The sequence below is a fragment of the Rhinopithecus roxellana genome, chromosome 12 (assembly GCF_007565055.1).
Source record: "Rhinopithecus roxellana isolate Shanxi Qingling chromosome 12, ASM756505v1, whole genome shotgun sequence".
NCBI classification, from domain to species: Eukaryota; Metazoa; Chordata; class Mammalia; order Primates; family Cercopithecidae; genus Rhinopithecus; species Rhinopithecus roxellana.
The window spans coordinates 71,348,206-71,371,545 of record NC_044560.1 but is presented as its reverse complement, the minus strand read 5'-3'; the positions used below and the strand labels follow the sequence as shown (position 1 = coordinate 71,371,545).

The 23,340-nt window shown below is 38.6% G+C and overlaps 1 protein-coding gene across 1 annotated transcript; it reads right to left on the bottom strand.

Annotated features, from left to right (window-relative positions):
* Positions 1-412: 412 nt before the first annotated feature.
* Positions 413-21,388, bottom strand: GBP6 (guanylate binding protein family member 6). Its single transcript, XM_010363682.2, has 11 exons — positions 21,151-21,388; positions 16,414-16,626; positions 15,462-15,589; positions 9,220-9,329; positions 8,821-9,017; positions 6,492-6,737; positions 5,150-5,430; positions 4,225-4,437; positions 3,209-3,311; positions 2,674-2,867; positions 413-1,672 (listed from the first exon to the last, which is right to left on the bottom strand). The coding sequence occupies exons 2-11, from the start codon at positions 16,601-16,603 to the stop codon at positions 1,433-1,435; spliced, it is 1,902 nt and encodes a 633-aa protein (XP_010361984.2). The 5' UTR covers positions 16,604-16,626; positions 21,151-21,388; the 3' UTR covers positions 413-1,432.
* Between the last annotated feature and the right edge of the window lie 1,952 nt (positions 21,389-23,340).

The following is a 23,340-nucleotide window of genomic DNA, read 5'->3' as shown; positions in this document are numbered from 1 at the left end:
ACACCAGGCCTCTATGTGTCTGGGTCTATCATCCCCCATCAGGGCGTTCAGTTCTGGAAAGGCACATTGTCCTTTCTATCTGAGCCTACTGCAAAGAGACCACTACTGACAAGGTTGGCAGGATCCCTGTTATCAGTGCTTAATCTTAATGTTTGGTAATTTATGCTTCTAACACCTTAAAACTTGAATTCAGAGAAAGGAAGTAGAGGCTACTATAGCTGAGATGTCAAAGGCCGCAGAAAAGTGTATGCCTTAGTCTCAAAACAAATAGAAGCAATTGGAAAACCAGGCCAAAATGAAAACAAGAATAGGATTCAATTTTTTTTTGCATTCTAGTACTCAGATCTTAGTCTTAGACCCCTCATTGGGCTGGCTGATATAATTCCTGGAAGCAACAAGCAATTTCATCATCTGATAGCCAATTTCACTATTTTTTTATTGTTATCATTATTAGCATTTTCTCTTACATTTTCTTATCTATTTCTGAATAGGTAAAATAAGATTTCTTTACAAAATTCAAGAGTTTAAAGTGAAGAGTATGTGTTCCTTCAACCTCTACATTCACCTGGTTCTTCCCAGAAGGAGCTAATAATAATAGATTTTCATTAATCTTTCCAGAGATATATTTGCATGCTTGCATGTAATAATTGCATTTTTTCCTTGGTGATAAGATAATCTACATTGCTTTACAAATTGTTTTTTTGTTTTGTTTTGTTTTTTCATTTTACAATATCTCTTCAAGACCATTCTTTACTGGTATAAAGAGAGCTTCACTGTCAATTTGTTTCCTGGCTATATAGTATTCCAGTACATGCACATACTAAAATTTATCTTACCAATCTTATGTGAAGGACTTTCAAGTACATTCCAATATTTTGCCATTAAAAGCAGTGCCCCAGTGGACCTCTTGTATGTAAATGATTTTTCGAAATTATATTTCCTAAAAGTGAACATAGTTTTTCAAAGTGTGTATGGATCTGTTCTATCTCATGTGGGCCAGGCACTGATATCCTCTAACAAGCACTTTTTATGTTTAAAACTTTGCTAAATGTGGGCCGGGTGTGGTGGCTCATGCTTGTAATCCCAGCACTTTGGGAGGCCGAGGCGGGTGGATCATTTGAGGTCAAGAGTTCGAGACCAGCCTGGCCAACATGGTGAAACCCCATCTCTACTAAAAATACAAAAATTAGCTGGGTGTGGTGGTGTGCACCTATAATCCCAGCTACTAAGGAGGCTGAAGCAGGAGAATCTCTTGAACCCAGGAGGCAGAGGTTGCAGTGAGCCGAGATTGCACCACTGCACTCCAGCCTTACTCCAGAGTAAGACTGTCTGAAAAAAAAAAAAAAAAAAAAACTTTCCTGAATGAAAATGAAAAACATACAGATCAAGATCAAAAATAGTACAAAGCATATATGTATGATCTATAATATCCTTAAAAGAGGAGCTTATGTTTTTTAAAGAGTGAGCTCACACCTTTGACAACCTGACCGATTAATTTAGCAGGAGCAGACAATATTGAAGTTAGCTCATCGCCAAGTTTGTCCAAGGTTCGTGCAATCCAGGGAGTATCATCATTTTTTGTAGTATCAATCACATGTTTTAGTTGATTTATCTCTGTATTCATCTCCTCAGATTTCTTCTTAAATCCTTCATCAAGCAAATCTTTTTGGACCTAAAGAAAATGTAGGAAGGAAAGTAAATTTTTAAAAATATCTATTCTCGTAAGACTTAGATTTTGTATTTAAGACCTGTGTGAAACTTTCTTTATTTTACTGCTAAAAACATTTTATCAATTATCAGAGGAGACTTTGGACCTAGACATTGTGAGGAAGCATAGTTTACAACTTTACTAATATTCATCCACATTATGGTTTTGCTATGGTGCTAACCCAGGTATTAGGACAAATTCTACATGTTCCTGCCCAAAAGATACCAGTTGGGAGGTAGCCATTGGTCTGACTGCATAAATTCTCAGTCCCAATTGGGTAGCACGGTCACCCATATTGTAGGAATAAAAGGAACTTATAAGCTGATGCAGAAATCCCTTATGAGAGAACTTTCAGGTGGACAATGCAGGAATTCTCCCTACACTGTGTGCTAATTTGGGCAGGCTACCCACACAGGGTGACAACTGCAGCAACTTTCCCTTTCCTGTCCTTTTAAGTCTGGAAATTTCTGAGAGTTGTATGTCAGCATGGATCTAACTCAGGGTGTTTGGGTGGTAGTAGAGCTCCTGGTAATATGTGCTTGGTGAAGGAAACCAGTTGCCATTCACATCAAATACACTGTGTGGAATATATGTTTAACCTCTTGAGATTACTTTTAAAATCTCCCAAAATAGCAGCTCCAACCATATCTATATTCCCCAAGGACTTGTAGGGATCATAGTCAACCTTACCTCTCCAGAATCTAAGTATAGAGAATATAGAGAGGAATTCCAAGTCTTACTGAAACAATAAACACACACACACACACACACACACACAGAGAGAGAGAGAGAGAGAGAGAGAGAGAGAGAGAGAGAGAGAGAGAGAGAAGGATTCCGGGCTTTTAGTGACTCCCAAGCAGCAAATGGTGTGCTTCCTTCCAAGATGCTGCTGTAACCTTCACCAGCCCTTCCTGAGGTACCTGGGCAAGGACCATTTGGCCTGCTGAGGCCAAGGGCAGACTTACCTTCAGCTTGTGCTCCAGCATCATATTCTGCTCTCTCAGCAGGTGTTCTCTCTCCATCTGCAGCTTCTCCTTCAGTTGGGCTATGTTTTCCTTGAGACTCTTCTCTTGAGCCTCCATCTGTTGCTGCTGCTCCTGTAATTTCTGTTTTAAAAGTTCCTGTTCCTTCTCAGCTGCCTCCTTCTTGGCCCGATCCACTGCTCCATGAAGGTATTAGAAAGAGAAGAAAATAATAGGTGAAGATTCATCTCCACTTTTCTGAGCTGAGAGACTAAACCAAATCTGAAAGGCAGGGTGAGAAATCACAGAATTTACCCAGGTTCACATCATTAAGAGCACATTCGAGAATGTGATGGGAAAGGCTCTGCCTGTCTGGCTGAGGTACAATCATAGCTCCCCTTGTTATTTTCAGATTTAGCAGAGTATGTGTTCCACAGAAGAGGAAATTCCTCAGTTTGGGAAGGTTTTCCTGTTAGATCTGTTGGAGGGCATTGTATAAACATACCCCTCCTGCTGTAAGCTAAGCCCTGCCCCATACCTGCTACTGCCTTCTCGCTATCAGTGAGGGCTTTATCCGACTGCAAGATGGATTTCTCTATCACCACCTGTGACTCCAGGAACCTCTGGAAGGCCTCTTTTGCCTATGGAAGCAAGAAAAAGCACTTAGATTTCCTTGAAAATCGATGTTGTGTGTATTAGTGTTGCAAAAACAATTCTGGTCTTGTAACTTTTGCTTTATGCCTAAAATTCTAAAGTGGCCCCCTACAAAGTGTGCAGGCTCTTTAGTGTGACCAGAGCCCCACCTCAACTCCTGCTTCCTGTCTCCCTCCAGTGCCTCTCCCATGGCTATATCTCCCCATACCTGCTTTGGGTTCTGGCCAGGCAGAACTATGTACAGGTGTACAAACTCCCAATCTCTGATGCTTATATATGGTTGTCTTTCAGTGTGCAATGCTGCCTCTAACCTATGCTCTTGCTTTCTCCTGCCACTTGCTGGCTACAACTTTAGGCAAGTTATGTAATCATCCTTGGGTACTAAGTTCAGATCTGTAAAATTTCCAAAATAAGGGTGCTTCTTAAAGTCATTAGGAAGATGAAATTAAAATGTCTAGGGAAGAGTTTAATAGTACACTGTAGGTAATAACAGCTCATTGTGAGTTAGTTGTATTACCATCACCTAGGTGGTGGTAAGAAACACCAGGTAGGTAGCCCATTTTCCACAGGTCCGTAAATGTCATTACTCTCTATGTAATTGTCTATTTATTTCATACTCTCTCATTTTAATCAGCTTTGAATGCAAAGATTCTACTTTAACCACACAAATCATCAGCTCTTGGCACATGACGAATTTTCGTTCTGTCTCTCCTGGATTTCTGAATACTACATTCTTTGTTTGGGGATAAAAATTTTTATTCTAAGAAATAAATGATAAATAGTGGACATTGAAAGCTAAGGCGTTCTGCTATCCCTCTGCTCTCTTATTACCCACGGCTGGTGCTGAAGACTCCATTCACTCTATCCTATAAACTTCCCCATGTTCCCCTTATTCCTCACCTTTACTCCTTTCCTGGGGACTTGCCAATAGTCTTGTTCAATCTTTTCCTTTGTTTCCATGTAGAGCTTGTGCCCTCCAGGAACAGAGAAACTTCCTGCTGAGATACTTTCCATTAGGCCCTTTGAGAGCTCATTGAGTTTAGCCTGGCAGTATTGAACAGAGGACTCTTCATTCTGCAGCAAGAAATCCCCCTTCTTATTCATTGTGATTTCCTGCAAGGGAAATGTAGAGAGATGTCACCAGAAGAAACATATGGAGGAGATGAAATTCTAAAGAATCTGGTAGAAGAGTCAATCTAACTGTGGTTCTCATGAGAAAAACATTCTAGTGGAGTAGATGTGGAATCAGAAACACAAAATTTCATATATTCACAATGCTAAAAATTCTCTTCAAGGCTATGGAAAAGTTCATTAACCTTCCTGAGCTTCAGGTTCTTCATCTGTGACATGATGGGACTACATTCCATAATCTCTATGGTTTGTTGCAGCGGTAGCATCCTGTGCTCCTGTCCTCAATGGTACAAGGATACAAGGAGCAATGTAAGTTGAACAATGGCCCGGAATGAAGATTTGGTAAGACAATATTTGTTTCCTGGGAAAGGTAGACTATGCACAGAAAAACTGCACTGCTCAGGGATGACTTGTGCGTGTTCAGAGCAGGCCAGGAATCCTTAGAAGTGTTCACTTAAGATCTTAAGGGATCTGTATTGATTTTTACTTTAGTTATCTGAAGGTTTTCTGGTTAAGTGCTTAAGGTTTGGGCAGATAAAAGAGGGATATGTAGTCTTTTGAAACTCTATCCCTCATGAGAATCCATAATAAGTTATTCCTCAGTGACAGATGAGCATTGGTGTCAATAAAGGCAAGTAGAGGCTTCATTCTTCAAGGGGAAGGATGATGAACAGCAATGACGAAGGCAAATTACCACGAGCTTCTTCTGGAATTCCTGATTTTCATCCTTGAAGGAGTGCTCCATGAAGACTGCAATGGCTTCCCTCTCACAGGCCGCATGCACGTCCAGCAGCTCCTGGAGCGTGTCTGTGGGGAGCTTCACTCGCTGGGCCATCTGCTGGCTGTAGTAGTCGGCTGCCCTCTGCATGGCAGCTGAGTTCTCACGCTGGGCCAGAGTTATCACTGCATTCTCCAGACAAGGCACCGCTCCACTGTTGATGGCATCTACATAAGTCACTGCCAGAGTTCCCAGACCTAAATGGACCAGGAGATTTAGGGGCTAAATATGAAATTAAAGCTCAATGGGATCCTAGGCTACATTTCTGAGCACACACACACGCATGCACACACACGCACGTGCACACATGCAAACACATACACCCACATCCCTACCTCCTTCTGCTATTATCACTTTTACTTTCATAATGACTGTTCTTTTTTATGGATCCCCAGTCCACAGTGCTAAAAAATTTAAATATCTACTTTATCTAGTATACTGCAGGGTATACAGGAAGTACAAATTCTCATTTAAAAATTACAAGAAAAGTAGTTTACACAGATAAAATGATGAGGCAGGGTAAATCATATCGCATTTATTTCTAATTCTGAAGCTACCAATGTGTTTTCAGGGAATTATGGGCTAATATTTATTTATTTCTAGACTTTTTTTTTTTCCTTTTTTTTTTGAGGCCCAGGCTGGAGTGCAGTGGTGTGATACTGGCTCACTGCAACCTCCGCCTCCCGGGCTCAAGTGATTCTCCTGCCTCAGCCTCCTAAGTAGCTGGGACTACAGGCATGTTCCACCATGCCCAGCTAATTTTTGTATTTTTTGTAGAGATGGGGTTTCACCATGTTGTCCAGGCTGGTCTCAAACTCCTGAGCTCAAGTGATCTGCATGCCTCTGCCTCCCAAAGTACTGGGATTATAGGTGTGAGCCACCACCCCCAGCCTTCTAGAGGTTTTTAAACTTCAAGGTATCTTTTGTATTCTCTTTGCAAAGAATACTGAACACATAGGACTTACCCTAAGAAAATATTATGTGTCTGTTTTTATATTCAGTTAGTTATTTTATCAGTAGAGGATTTCTTTTTTCAGATATGAGGAAGCCACAGATTATCAGTGACAGAGTTTGCAATATTGGAGAGGAATTTGTAAATTGCAGTAAGTGTGATAATTATACACATTTCTTCATTGAGTGTGGATACCTGTATACACATAGTTCTTCTATATGGAATCTAACAAAAATTCTGAGAAACACATTATACAATATAATCAACACACATGAGACACCACAGAAATGTAAAAAGGAGACTCACGATTCCCAGTGACTGTGATTCCCTCCCTGAGGGTCTTGCTTCTTGCATGCGTGAAGATGTAAGAACAGAAAATGTTTGTTTGTTCCTGGAATTTGGGATCCAGTTGCTTTTCTGACACCTTCTCGATATTGGCTAGAAGGTCTTTGTCATGTGTTGGTCGGTCAAAGACAAAACATTTCCGTTTTGGAAAGAAAAGCCTGATGCACTCCCTGGGCAAATTGGATGTTTGAACTTTGGGATTCTTGCCTGAAGGATAAGAAAAATGGAGAATATAGTGAAAACAGTCTTGGTATAAGGGAGCTAAAGGTATTTTTGACACGGTTTATTGTCTTTTTGCCATCTTGTAGGCTTACAGACCTCCTTTAACATAAACGTTCAATACTTCTGTGCACATGAAACTTGCACCAGTGATAAAATGCTGGCAGGAAACTTTGGGAGATATCTGATCCAAGCACAAACAAAACCCATGGCTAGTATCTGTGGATCTGAACGTAGTGCTGAGTATAAAGTAATTGTTACGAGATGTTTACTAAATGAATGCCTGAATTAATGAAATATCAAATGTAAATTTCTTGTCCACTTCATTCCATGTAGAAACTGAGCTGTGGGACCAAAAAGAAGAACCAGAAATAAAGTATCCAGGATAAATATTATAAATAGCAACATTCGGTATAGTAAAAAAGATACCATGATTATTTTAGAAAACCACAAGGATGCTAAAAGAATTTGTATAGTGTTAGCTCTTTTTTAGCAAAATGCTCTGAAGACTAAATGTAACAAGAATGTAATCTTGTTTTGTTTTGTTTTTTTGAGATGAGGTCTTGCTCTGTTACCCAGGCTAGAGTGCAGTGGCAAAATCACGACTTACTGCATCCTTGATTTCCCAGGCTCAAGTGATCCTTCCACCTTAGCCTCTTTAGTAATGAGACTACAGGTGTGCACCAAGACACCAGCTGAATTTGTTCTAGTTTTTACAGAGACAGGGTCTCACTATATTGCCCAGTCTGGTCTCAAACTCCTGAGTCCAAGTAATCTTTTCACCTCTTCCTTCCAAAATGCTGACACTGCAGGTGTGAGTCACCGTGCCCAGCCAAGAATGTAGTTTTAAGATAATCATCCCTTCTCTATAAACTCTTAAGAGAAAAAGACGTATTCGATTTGACAGTGTTGCTCTTCTGCCTATGAATTTTTAAGAAATGTTTCAAGAAAGCATAAATAGAAAAATGAAAGCAACGATGAGTACACTGGAATTGATATTTCTCATAAGGTTTTATCAGATACACACTCAGATAAATGTAACCCATTGAAACAATTATTATGAATTCTAGCATGGACACATATTTTGGGTTTAAGAGAAAAATCATAACATAGAAAGTAAAACGAATATTCCAACAATTATCAGAAATTTTGAAAAGGCACAAATTATAAAGACACATGCTTCTTCAAGTGATTTTAGAACACAAAATCATTTTTGTAGATGATATAACTATACAGGTATTGAAAAGTTATATCCCTTCATGATAAGAATAATATCCGTGTAGCATGTTGATGTAGTCTGGATGTGTCCCCTCCAAATCTCATGTTGAAATGTGACTCCCCATGTTGGAAGTGGGCCAAATGGGAGGTGTTTGGGTCACAGGGGCAGATTTCTCATGAATACCTTGGTATCATCCTTGTGGTAATGAGTTCACACAAGAGCTGGTTGTTAAAAGTCTGGGACTACGCCCCTCTGTTTTTCCCTTTCTCACCATGTGACACATCAGCTGCCCCCTTCACCTTCCGCCGTTAGTAAAAGCTTCCTGGGGTCCTGATTAGAAGCAGATGCTGGTGCCATGCTTGTACAGCCTGCAGAACTATGAGCCAAGTAAACTTCTTTTCTTTATAAATTACCCAGGCTCAGGTATTCCTTTATAGCAATGCAAAGTGGACTAACACACACATATATTTTTATTAGATAGGCCTTTCTTTATAATTTCATGTCTAACAATTATCTGGTCAGTCATTTTCTAAACACAGAAAAGCAGAGGAGAAAACAGGGATCGCAAGCATCTTATTTTTAGAAAGTCTTAGCACCCATTGTAATCTGGATGCTAGAGTACTAATTGTACAAAGAACAAATCTGTCTTGAATAATTTATCCGCACTTTAGACTCTGCTTTTCTTAAGTGATCTAGGCTCCATTCCTAGAGCTCTTCGACATACCCCTCAGTCCCCATTTCTACAGACCTCAATCTAGTCTCAAATACAAATGAAACCCAAGAGATGACGAGCAGTGTTTAGCAGATCACACACCCACTGGACCACCCACAACCCAGGCCACTTGCTGATACCTGGAATCAGCTTCAAGGCATTCTCCAGGTACTCATCTTCTGTGATAGGGTCACCATTCAACTTCAGCTCCAGAGTGAAATCCCGTACAGTCCAGATAAAGTCTGGAAAGAAACTCACGAACTCCGTGGAATCTTCTACTCCATCAGGCCTTGGGTAGGACTTTGCCTTAATGAGTTCTGTGAGCTCCGTCACGTAACTAGGACTTAGGTAAGGAAAAGCAACTGCCTGCCCACAATTCACACATTTCTTTTATAAAAATATTATAAACACTCTCTTTTGTCTTGGGTTCCCTGTGCTGCACCAAAGGTAATTAAATTAAAGGGAAGGAGGAAATGACTGGATCTCCATTCTCATAATGTCAATGAAACTTGGTGATTGTTCTGTTCCTGGAAGGATACTGCAGCTGCTCCAGGGCCTGGTGGTTGATGGTGCTCATGCTGTTGTAGACGAAGGTGCTGCACAGGAGCACAGCCAGGGCGAAGATCCAGGAGTCATTCTTAGGGTCACCCTAAAAGCACATTAGAGCAAAGGACTTAGGAGTGTAGTCTTTAGAAATTCACTGAGACATTTATTTTGTCAGTCTTTCATTTATGATTTCAGCTAATGTACTTGCTGTACAAAGAAGATAGACATGAATGTAAACAACAGTTTGACAGTAGAATATGTCTTCTAATCACAATTTCTTTACATATAAAAGGATTCTAATCTTCATAGGGTTTTTCTTTTCCTCAATTGGATGAAATAAGATGCATATATGAAAAACTAGTAAAATATCTGGTTCTCACTGGATATTCATGATGAGTGTTAACGCTTTTTCAGTCTACACATATTTATTGGCCATGCATCATGTAACAAAACCATACCATAGTATGCATAACTGGGGATTGTAATTATATTCAATTAAATTCAGCAAACACTTTTAGGAAACTGAAGAATGTTTCTCACTGTTCTTATGTTTAGAAAAACAAATTTAATATATTTACTCTCAAGATGACTATTTCAAAGTTGTGACAAACATTCATAATGATGAATTCAATAAAAATGACAATATTTATAAAGAGATAACATCTTAGTAATGTACATAAGAAGTGGAACCCATAGCTATAATGTTAAATTAAAAATTACAAGTCTATCCAGGAAGATAAGGGCTATAAAAATTGAAGAAAGTATATGTGGTATGAAGGCTTGCTGGAAGTCGTGAGCTGAATGTTAAAGAATTGATAGAGGCCGGGCGCGGTGGCTCATGCCTGTAATCACAGCACTTTGGGAGGCCGAGGCAGGCGGATCACGAGGTCAGGTGATCGAGACTATCCTGGCTAACACTGTGAAACCCCGTCTCTACTAAAAACACAAAAAAATTAGCCGGGCGCAGTGGCGGGCGCCTGTAGTCCCACCTACTCGGGAGGCTGAGGCAGGAGAATGGCATGAACCTGGGAGGCGGAGCTTGCAGTGAGCCGAGATCGCGCAATTGCACTCCAGCCTGGGCGACAGAGGGAGACTCCGTCTCAAAAAAAAAAAAAAAAAAAAAAAAAAAAAAAAAAAAAAAGAATTAATGGAATGTGGATTCGAAGAAATGAAGGTGATTCTGCAAGTAGAAAGACCCACAGAAACAAAATTAGAGACTGTAGATTTCAGGAGTCTTTGCAATAGGAATAGTGTTTATTGGTCTGACTGAGCAGACGGTAAGTGCAGAAGATAAGACGGAATAGGGAGCTCCAGTACCTGATTGATTAAGGGCACTAAAGGTCAGGCTAAATTTGTTTTTATAAATTAGAGCATGTCTAAATTATAGATAGTCCAGGAATTATTTCTACCCTAAAAAGCATGTGTAACTGGTTCCTAAAGCAAATACAAAAATGGAGATCTAGAGATTTCTACATGATTCCAGGAGATTCTATATGGGATTTTGGAGGCAGGAAGAATAGCCTATTCATTACTTTATGTCCCCCAATCCCTAATTTTTAAAAAAGTAATCAATGAGGATTCTTCTTAGAAGTGGAACTCGTGACAAACAATAAACTGTTTAGAGAGGAGAATATTACCGTTTGATAGATTACTTTAAAGTACTTATAAAAATCCCAAAGGCATTTTGTTTATTATTATTTTTTTGTAGAGATGGGCTTTCACTATGTTGCCCACAGTGGTTTCTAACTCCTAGTCTCAAGCCATCTCCACTGTCTCAACCCGGCCCCAATAATATTCTTAAATAAATATAAAAACAATCCTAAAATTAACACAGAATCACAAAATGCCCTGAATAATCAAAGTAATCTTGAACCAGAAGAACACAGCCTGGGGCATCATATTTCTTGATTTCAATATATATTGCAAAGTCACAGTAGCCAAAATAGTATGATACTGGCATAAAAACAGACATATAGATCAATGGAACAGAATAGACAATGCAGAAATAAATGTATACATCCACAGTGAACTCATTTTTGACTAATGTGCTGAGAACATACAATGAAGAAAGGATGGTTTCCTCAATAAATGGTGCTGGGAAAACAGATATCCACATGTATGCAGGAGATCTATATTTGATCCTATTGCCTACCATACACAAAAACTACTGAAAATGGATTAAAGACTTAAATGGAAAGCCAGAAACTGGATCCAGAAATCCCACTACTGTGTATACATCCAAGGAAAATGAAATGACTATGTCAAAGAGAGATCTGTTCTTTTATATTTATTGCTGTACTATTCACAACAGCCAAGGCATGGAGTTAATCTGTTTCCATCAACAGATGAATGAATTTTAAAAAATGTGAAATCTATACACAATGAAGTACTATTAAGCCTTCAAAAAGAAGGAAATCCTGTCATTGGCAACAACCTGGAGGAATCTAGAGGATGTCAAGCGAAGTTAAATAAACCAGGCACAGAAAGGCAAACACTGCATGATTTTACTTATATGTGAAATCTCAGAGTTGAACTCATAGCAGTAGAAAGTAGAATGAAGGTTACAAGGAGCTAGTGGAGAGGGGAAAAGGAAGGTTGGAAAATGTTAGTTAAAGGATAGAAAATTTTAGTTAGACAAAAGAGGGAAAAAAAAGATATGAAGCCATAAAGATACCAGAAGAATATACAGGGAAAAAACTTGACATTGCTTTGGGCAATGATGTTTTTAGATATGACACCAAAAGCACAGGTGACAAAACCAAAATTAGACAAGTGGGATTGCATCCAATTAAAATGCTTCAGGTAACTAAGGAAACAAGCAGCAGACTGAAAATGCAACCAATGGAAATGGAGAAAAATATTTGCAAACCATATATTTGATAAGGGGTTAATATCCAAAATATATAAGGAACTTATATAATTCAATAGCAAAAAAAAAAAAAAACCTCATATCTCATTAAAAATGAGCAAAGGTGCTGCAATAACTTGTGTGCATGTGTCTTTATAATAGAATGATTTATGTTCCTTTGGGTATATACCCAGTAATGGGATTGCTGGATTCAATGGTAGGCCTGTCTTTAACTCTCTGAGGAATTGCCAAACTGTCTTCCACAATGGTTGAACTAATTTACACTTCCACTAATGGTGTAAAAGCCCACAGCCTCACCAGTATCTGTTATTTTTTGACTTTCTATTAATACCCTATTCTGACTGGTGTGAGAGGGTATCTTACTGTGGTTTCCATTTGGATTTCTGTAATGATCAGTGATGTTGAGCTTTTTTTTCATATGATTGTTGGCCACATGCATGTCTTCCTTTCATTACAGCACTATTCATAACAGCAAAGACATGGAATCAACCTAAATGCCCATCAGTGATAGCCTGGATACATAAAATGTGGTAAGTAAACACAATAAAATACCATGCAGCCATAAAAGAGAACAAAATCATGTCCTTTTTAAGGACATGGATGGGCCTGGAGGGCATTATCCATAGCAAACTAAAGCAGAAACAGAAAACCAAACACTGCATGTTCTCACTCGTAAGTGGGAACTAAATGATGAGAACATACAGGCACATAGAGGGGAACAACGCACACTGGGGATTATGGGAGGGTGTGGGAGGGGAAGAGGGAGAGAAGCAGGGAAAATAACTAATGGACACTAGGCTTAATACCTGGGTGATAAAATAACCTGTACAATCGACTCCCATGACATGTTTATCTATGTAACAAACCTGCACACTTTGCACATGTATCCCTGAAGTTAAAATAAACATTAAAAAATGAGTAAAGAGCCTGAATACACATTTCTCAAAAGAAGACACACCAATGGCCAGTATGTATATATAAAAGTGTATAAAATTGCTAATTATCAAGGAAATGCAAATTAAAACAAAAATAAGATATCACCTGACACATTTAAGATGGCTATTTTCAAAGGAATTAAAAATAACAATTATCAGCAAGAATATAAAATAAGGGAACATTTGCTGTTTTTTGGAGTGTAAATTCATGCAGCTATTATGGAAAAAGTATGGAGATTCCTCAAAAAATTAAAAATAGAACTACAATGTGATCAAGTAATCTTACTTTTATGTATAAATCCAAATGAAATTAAATCAATATTTTAAAGAGATAGCTGTACTTTCATATTCATATTTATATTTAAAGATGGAAGTATGAATATTTAAATATATCCATAATAACTGCAGCATTATTCACAATAGCCAAGATATGGTAACTATCTGAATGTCCATCAATGGACGAACAGAAAAAGAAAACATAGAGTACGTGTATGTGCTTTGTATTAGTCCATTCTCATGCTGCCCAATAAAGACATACACGAGACTGGACAATTTACAAAGGAAAGAAGTTTGACTCACAGTTCAGCATGGCTAGGGAGGCCTCAGGAAACTTACAGTCATGGTGGAAGGGGAAGAAAATACATCCTTCTTCACATGGTAGCAGGAGAGAGAAGAATGATAGCCAAGTAAAAGGGGAATCCCCTTTTAAAGCCATCAGCTCTCATGAGAACTTACTCACTATCATGAGAATAGCAGGGGGAAACCACCCACATCATTCAATTACCTCCCACTGGGTCCCTCCCATGACATGGGGGGATTATGGGAACTACAGTTCAAGATGAATTAGATTTGGGTGGGGGCACAGCCAACCCATCCATAGCATGCATATATATATTTATAATATATATATTCAATCTCATAAAAGGGAATTTTGTCATTTGCAACAACTTAGATGAACACCGAGGTCATTAGGCTAAGTGAAATAAGTCAGACATAGAAAGACAAATACTGCATGATCTCACTTATTTGTGGAATCTAAAATGGTCAAATTGTCAAACTCATAGTCGCAGAGTGGAATAGTGGTTACCACGGGCTGGGGATGGGAGAAATGAAGAAATGTTAGTCAAAGAGTATAAAATTTCAGTTATGCAAGATAAATAAACTCTGGAGATCTACTGTGCAGCAGTGTGACTGTAACTAACAATACTATATTGATTGTGACCTTAACTTCTGCTAAGAGGACAGATCTTAATTGTTCTTACCACACCAAAAAACAAAAAGAGAGCACAGAAAAAAGAAAATGGTAACTATGTGAGGTAATGACTATATTATTGGCTTGATTGTGGTGATCATTTCACAGTGTATACACATATCAAAACATCAAGTTGTACAGCTTAATTATATACAATTTTTATTTGTCAATTATACAACACTAAAGTCAAAAAATAAACAGAATTTCCAATACCTGTTTGGGCAAAAATAAAGTGTATATGTACAGAAATTTAGAAAATATTCCCAAATAAGTCTCAAACTAAGACAAAAAAAGAGAGAAATTATTTATTTCACCCATTCATAAGAAGCTAAATACCAAAAATTCATCTTATAATGTTTATTGTAGGAAGAACAAATACTTTTACATGACAAGCACAATCAGAAGTGTCTCAAAGCCTTCTGGAATGCTCTGTGGGTAGTTGATGAGCTTCATCATGAGAAATACAAACTGAACTCTCTTAATTCCAACCCTCAAATGTACTCTTCACGTGGTAGCTCAGAAGGTGGGTGAGAGGCCTTTCCTTATCTCCTGAGATTGGAGTCAATACCTCTTCTCTTTATTATCAAGGCACTGTTATACGCAACTGTACATGGTGAAAGCTGTGAGGTGCTGCCTGGATCACAGGTGTCAGCTCTCTTAATGAGAAAGTTTTCCAGGACAGACTTCCAGTGGTTGACCAGCACCAGGGATGAAGGCCTAGCACCCTTGTCCCAAAACATGATAACTCAAAAGGGCCATTCCAGCCACAGAGCTCCCCATGGAATTGATGGAGGGCAGGGACTGCACTGCATTCCAATCTCCTCCTTCTCTGCAACCTACTTCTTTCCCAATCACACTACATCCTGAGGGCTCTTTGTGGGCAGGACCTTTACTTTGTTCACCAATGTCTATGCTACTCAGCCCAAAGGCCTGCAATTCAACTGCTAACAAGATTTTATGAAATTGAATCAAATCATTCACCACTGTGCCAAGAAATAAAAGAATGTTTTACCTAATATACCTTGATATCTAATCTTGTCTAGAAGTGTGACTCAAACAGGTCAAAGTTTGCCTTATTCACTGTAGTTGGATTTCTAGTTTTCACAAATGTATCACAACAATTAAATTACAGGATCATGTCTGGAATAAAAAGAACCTGCCTGTGACTCCCTGTCTTACCTTTTCCACATCACCCAGACCCTCGGTGTCCAGAAGGACCAGGGTGTGGTTTGGCTTGGAGGGGTGGGGCACGCACCACATCCAGATGCCCTTGGTTTCAGACTGCACCGTGGAGCCCAGAGGGAAGCCTGCAAGGAAGAGGAGGAAGCTAAGCATGGGGACAGCAGAGCAGCCAAGCAGCCCTGGGGCCACGGATTCAGACTGGCTGGATTGTAACTGCCCCAGCATACAAGATGGTGCTTTCTGTATTTCCTCAAGAATGGCTTATTTTATGAATAATCTTTATAAAAAAACAAGGGACACTAAATGTGAGAATGATGCCAAGCAAGGGCTCAAAATGGTGACAAAGAGGAATCTATGAATCAGACAAAATGTAGGTCACTGATAAAAGGAACATCTTAAAAAGTGGTGGGGTTCAAAGTCAGCGAGGAGTGGGTTGAGGAAACACATGAGAAACAAGAGAAAAAAGACAAGAGAAAAAAACTCAAAAAGGGAAATTGAGATCATTTTTTGCATTGAAAAGTGGTTAAAAACTAAAACAAACACAAAAACAAAACAGAAGTCGGTGGCCACGATGGGATGTGAAACTCAGGAAGAGTTTTTAGGATTATATAGATTAAAACATCTTCATATGTTGATGGGAATATTACGTAAAGAAAGCAAAATACTTTGTAAGAGAAAGGAGATACAATTAGAGGAACCCAGGACTTGAATACACAAGGGAAGGTAGGATTCTGGGCACTAGTAATGGGGAGTTTCCTTAACGGGAATGAGGGAAAAAATATGAGAATGGATTCTTGTAACGTAGCGGTTTGGTGGTAAGAATTAGAATGAGAAGGTTGGTTTATTGAAAGGAATTGGAGTCTACCTTCATGTGCCTGGGTGCATGTGCATGACGAAACAGATATAGCTGGAATCAAGCAACTGGCCTGTGTCCCAGGGTACCACTTACCATGATTCTGTCCTGCCAGATGGTTCATCAAATAGGATTTCCCTGTACGGTACAGTCCTACAATGGCCACCACCACCACTGGCTGAGAAATCTTTTCAAGAATCTGTATAGCTTGCTGGTTCACCAACAGCTTGTCATTGTTGTTTTCCACCAGGCAAACGGGGGCCAACATTTTGGATCCAGATTCCATGGCAACTGCCAACCTAGAAGAGCCTTCCAGTAGAAATAACGTTACATTGTCATTCTCTCAGTGTTTCCCAAACACCCATCAACATAGGACTGATGAGACTTCTGTGTTTCTATTGGACAACATGTAATCTAGCATTAGCTGACTGCAGGGAAGGCTTCTTTTATCACTCTCCCAAATCTGTAATGACGTTAAGTGATGAAACATGGAACGTTATCTTCTTTAAAGTTTTATTTCAGTAGTAATATTAAAATCGAAGTAATTGTTACCATAATAAGGGTCCCACTAATACTCTAAGTCCTGTGATGCATGCCTTAAGTATCTGATCTCACTGGCACAAAAATCTGCAAGTTAGAGATTATTATAGCCATGAATATGCAAATGATATCATGAGTCTTACAAAGGATGAATGCAGAAATCATATAACCGGGATTATGAACCTGGACAATTGAGTAAAATAGCAGGCTAGGAAGTTCTAAGCCCTTCTCTCCTTGGAAACATCACAAAACAACTTTAAAAAATGGCTAAAATGATCTTATAGGAGCTCTGGAAAACAGTCATAAGTCTACAGCAACCAGGCAAATGTCCAATATTTTTAAAAGGCACATTCAAAATGGTAGGAGATTCCATGGCATTTTGTTTGCCAATTCTTACCCACTCCACTCAGTGACATGGTCTTAGTTTGGAGAAGGTGGTGTTTCACTTCCCAATTCCTTCCCTTGAAGTAGAGGGAGGAAAGACCTTATTTGTAACACACTAAGCTGACTGGGAACTACCTGTTCTGCCTACCTTGGATTTCTGGTTTGTCATACACAATGATTTCTGGCATCATACACAATAATTTCTTGTGTATGATACCAAAACCACTGAAAACAATTGAAAAAAATTAAATACACCATACTTCATCTTAATTAAAAACTTTTGTGCATCAAAGAACACTGTCAACAGAGTAAAAGGCAACCTATGGAAAGGGAGAAAATATTTGCAAATCATATTTCTGATAGAATACATAAAGAACTTGTAAAACTCAATAGCAACAACAGCAAAACAAAACAAAACAAAACAAATTCAAAAATGGGCAGAGTAGACTAGATGTTTCTCCAAAGAAGAAATGTCCAATAAGCACATGAAAACACGCTCAACATCATTAATCACTAGGTAAATGAAAATCAAAAGTACAATGAGGTAACATGTTAGACCCACCCATTAGGACTATTTTTTTTTTAAAGCCCAAAACCCCAAAACAGAAAATAGGTGTTGGCTAGGATGTTGAGGATTTGGAATCTGTGTGCACTGTCCATGGAATGTAAACTGGTATTGTCCCTATGGAAAACAGTATGATGGCTCCTTGGAAAACCAAACATAGAATTAACATTTGATCAAGCAATTCTTCTACATACACACTCCACAAAATTGAAGGCAGGGACTCACACAGATATTTGTACATCAATGCTTATGGCAGCATTATGCACAATAGCCAAAAAAGATGAAAACAACCCAAATGACTATCAAAACATGAATAGGTTAACAAAATGTTGTATATACCTACAATGAGCTATTATTCAGCCATAAAAATGTATGAAATTATGACACATGCTACAACATGAATCACCTTGAAGACATTATGCCAAGTGAAATATGCCAGACACAAAAGAGCAAATATTGGATGAAGTACTAGAATAATCAAATACATTGAGATGGAAAGTAGAAGTATAGCTACCATGGGCTGGGGGAGGAGGGAATGCAGAATTGTCGTTCAAAGGTAGAGAGACTCAGTTTACATGATGAAGTTCTGAAGATGGCTGCACAACAATGTGAATATACTATCACTGAAGTATATTCTTAATTAGTAAAATAATAATTTTATTATGTATATTTACCAACAAAAAAAGAGAGTAAAAGACAAAAGCCTGGATAATCTGGCAATCTATTACTCTGTGTTATGCTACTGCAACCACTTATCTGTCAGAGTAATTTACCTCAAAGACAATGGTTACACTATAAGGTTTTTGATCAACAACCTGCAGTAACTTTTTAATGATCACCATATACTGAAACTTGTTCTCTAACGCATCAGTGTGACCTTATATGTTTGTCTTTTATCTACAGGTTTGGAAGAGTGATGGGAATAGAAGGGAGAAGGGAAGGGATCCACTGTGGGATGAGGAAACTCTGGAGAATACAGGCTATCTTTCCAAAAGGGAAGCAGGAGAATGTCCAGAATCTAAAGAATTCAAGTACAGGCTGAAGTACATAGGCTAGAAGGGTCAGGTTCTCTGCAATTTACTCCCACAGAAAAGAATAAGAAAAAGAATAAGAATAACAATACATATAATATTGCATATTATATAGAGAGATAAATTATAGGTATCTAGAGAGAAAGATAAATTATCTACATATATATTAATAGATAAGTTAGATTTCTTTTTGAGAGATAAAGTCAGTGTCACTGTTGGGTGAATCAAGGTGAAAGGCATATGGGATTTAATTGTAATTTTTTTAGAAGTGAAGTTTAATTCCATAAATTTAGTATTGAAAGTACAATTATTCTGTAGATCTCCTGGCACATTTTTATTGCCATTATATTAAAATTGTTTTCTATGATGTCTGTAATTCCTTATAATCAGAAAAATATAAAAATAATATTGTGTTCAAATGTCTCAAATACTCAGTTTTGTATTGATATGTCAAACATTCAAGATGCATCTAATGCCATCAAAAATACCAGCTCTATCATTCACTACTTATGTGGCCTTGACCCAGGAGCTTCATCTAGATGAGCCTGTTAATTATAGGGGTCTGTGAGTTAAATCATACATCCAACCCGGAGGGTATTTTGATAATAAAACAAGACATTGTAAGTTTATGTCTTTGCATAGCATGCAGCACAAAAATAGGATTTCAGTAAATGTTGAATTAAATGGAGGTTAAGCTACAATAATTACAATAACAATTGGTCCATTAGATTATATATTTCAACAAAATAAACAAATTATAAATTACGAAGAAACAAAAACTACAAATAAATTTTCCATGAGAGCAAAACTGTAAAGTTCAAGCACGCTGTTGCTGTACAACCTGCTCTTGTCTGATTCTTCACTGAGGGGAGTAAGGAAAATGGAGATCAAACATGAGATCCTGATTTCCACACTGAAATGCATTGTAATGTGATGTGTAACGTGTTCACCACATAGTGACTGCAACTGTACAGTCCCTTCTTTAAAGTGAACAATAAAGGAAGCTCTAGGAAGATGTGGCTGCTCCTGCAAACAACTTTATATAAACCAGGCCTCTGGTTTCTTAGCTGTGTGGGAACCACAGACCTTTTAACTTCTACTAAATGAAATACAGCTGTTCAATCCTAGTCAGGACTGGTTTTCAAACTCTGATGTACATAAGAATCACCTGATCACTCCGATGATGGTTTCTTTTGCTGTGCAGAAGGTCTTTAATTTAATAAGATCCCATTCTCAGCAAACTAACAAAGGAACAGAAAACCAAACACTGCATGTTCTAATTCCTAAGTGGGAATTGAACAATGAGAACAAATGGACACAAGGGGCTGGGCAGCACGGTGGGAAACTCACACACTGGGGCCTGTTGGTGAGTGGAGGGCAAGGGGAGAGAGAGCATTAGGAGAAATACCTAACGCGTGCGGGGCTTAAAACCTAGATGATGGATTGATAGATGCAGCAAACCACCATGGGACATGGTGGTTTAAAAAAAATCTTTTTTATTTTAAAAATAGTTTCTCTCTTCTTCTTCTTCTTCTTCTTCTTCTTCTTCTTCTTCTTCTTCTTCTTCTTCTTCTTCTTCTTCTTCTTCTTCTTCTTCTTCTTCTTCTTCTTCTTCCTCTTCTTCTTCTTTCTTCTTCTTCTTCTTCTTTTTTTTTTTTTAAAAAAAGAATCACCTGAGAGTATTGTTCAAACCCAGATTCCCAGGCCTAAGTATCTATCTGTTTAGATCTGTTTAGCGAGAGCTACAAGTGTCTCTGATGTTCCTATGGGAAACTAACGCCACACACACACACTCACACACAGTTTCGACTATGTAATTATTTTTAAGTAATAAAGACCAGCGATGTGGGGCCTAAGTTTATTTCTACTTAGAGATTTATAGAGCTCTTATTCTGAAGTTTTCCTAAGTGTGACCACTAGAAAGATAGAAAAGAAATTCTCCCTTCAGGCATAATTGCCTGGAAGCTCCTTGTCCTCTGCATTCTGGGGCCTGAGACAGGGCCTGTTAGAGGTAGTAGGCAGGCGCCCACCAGAGTTCTTTCCAGGCCACTCACTGCTGTCCTGAGTTGATGATCAGGGAGGAGCACACCCAGGGGGTCGCGGTGTGCCTGGCTGTCACCGCTCAGCTGTCACTGGTTCAAGTGGAGAAGCTGAGCTTCTGGTTCTGTGGCAGAACTAAAGGCAGCCACAGACTCTTGCAGGCCAGGCAGCAGGTGCCCTGCCCTTCCTGCCCATTCCTCAGTTGCCACTCTGAGTCAGAAACCAAGTCTTGAGTTAGGGACTAACTTGCATTTAAAAGAAAGTGAACATTACCTGCCCTACAGCACCGCAGGTCCAAGAGCAGTTTTCAGTTGCCTCACTCACCTCTTGTTCTCTTTTCTCCTACTACTTTTCTGCTCTTTCCCTCCTTTATAAAAGGAAAAAAATGCTGAGTAAGCTAGTTGTTTTCCACAAATGGGGTGGTGCAGTAAAACTAAACTTGAAAGTAAAATTAATCCATGCTATTATTAAAGTGTTAGCAGAGCCATGTCTGAATCATCTGATGTGAGTTTAAGGATGGGTGTTGGGTGCAGGGGTGAGAGGAGGTCAGAAAAAATCACAGATACTGCGCAGTCACACCTTAGCAAGCACAATCCTGCAAAAAGACAAAAGACAATTCTTTTGTCTTCCCCATCTTGGAAGGCTTCACAGGCTTTCTTCTTGATACCGCTCCCAGGTGGCTTTAGGTTTCCTCGGCACACAAGAAAAACAGGAAATCTACGGTAGTCACATAACCAAAGCTTTAGAAACCAAGAATATTTTAAGTCTTTTTCTCATAGTGGGAATTCCTGAGTTCTGCGGTCTTTTGTTAGTGAAGAACTTTTGATATTTTAAATGTGTTCACATATGCACACACACAGAGAGAGACGGGGGGCGGGGGAGAGAGAGAGAGATCTAAAGATATTACTGGTGTAAAAAAAAGAATGAACCATGCCTTTTACGGCAACATGGATGGAACTGGAGGTCATTATCTTAGGTGAAACAACTCAGAAAGTCAAATACCACATTCTTACTCATAAGTGGAAGCTAAATCATCTGCATACATGGACATAGAAGGTGGAATGATATGCACTGGTGACTTGGAAAAGTGGAGGAGTCAGGGGTGGGTGGATGATGAAAAATTACTTAATGGGTACAATGTACCTTATTGGTGTAAGGGAAACAGTAAATGCCCAGACTTTACTAGTTAAAAAAAAAAAAAAAAAGGTATTGCAGGTTAGATTTCAGACCCCTGCAATAAAGTGAATATTGCAATAAAGCAAGTCACACAAACTTTTAGTTTCCCGGTGCACATAAAACTTATGTTCATATAATACTGTAGTCTACTAAGTGTGCAATAGCATTAAGTTTGAAAACAAAATTACATACCTTAGTTTAAAAATACTTTATTGCTGACAAATGCTAACAATCGTCTGAGCTTTCCACAAGTTGTATTCTTTTTGCTGGTGGAGAGTCTTGCCTCAATATTGATGGTTGCTGACTGATCAGGGTGGTGGTTGCTGAAAGCTAGGGTGGCAATTTCTTAAAATAAGATGACAATGAAGTTTGATGCATAGATTGACTCTTCCTTCTACAAAAGATTTATCTGTGCCATGAGATGCTATTTGATAGCATCTTTCTTTCTTTCAAAATTGGTGTCAATCCTTTCAAACCCTGCCAAGCTTTATCAACTAAGTTGATGTAATATTCTAAATCCTTTTTGTCATTGCCACAATGTTCACAGCATCTTCACTGGGAGTAGATTCAATCTTAAGAAACCACTGTCTTTGCTCATCTGTAAGAATCAACTCCTTATCCTTTTTTTTTTTTTTTTTTTTTTTTTTTTTTTTTTTTTTTTTTTTTTTTGAGACGGAGTCTTGCTCTGTCGCCCCAGCTGGAGTGCAGTGGCCGGATCTCAGCTCACTGCAAGCTCCGCCTTCCGGGTTTACGCCATTCTCCTGCCTCAGCCTCCCGAGTACTTATCCTTTAAAATTCTCTCAGAAGATTGCAGCATTTCAGTCATTTCTTCAGGCTCCACTTATAATTCTAGTTCTATGGCCATTTCTATCACATCTCCAGTTACTTCTTTCACTTATGACTTGAATCCCTCAAAGTCACTTATGGAGGCTGGAATCAACTTCTTCTAAGCTGCAGTTAACGCTGATATTTTGACCTTCTCCCGTGAATCATGAATGTTCTTAATGGCAACTAGAATGGTAAAGTTTTTTCAGAAGGTTTTCAATTTTCTTTTCCCAGATCTATCGGAGGAATCACTGTCTATCCCTATTAGCTATAGACTTAAAAAATGTATTTGTTAAATAAGAAATTGAATTGAGAATTGAAAGTTGAAATTATTTCCTGATGCATGGGCTACGGGATGGATGTTGTGTTAGTAGACATGAAAACATTAATCTACCTGTACATCTCCATCAGAGCTCTTGGGTGACCAGGTATATTGTCAATGTGCAGTAATATTTTGAAAGG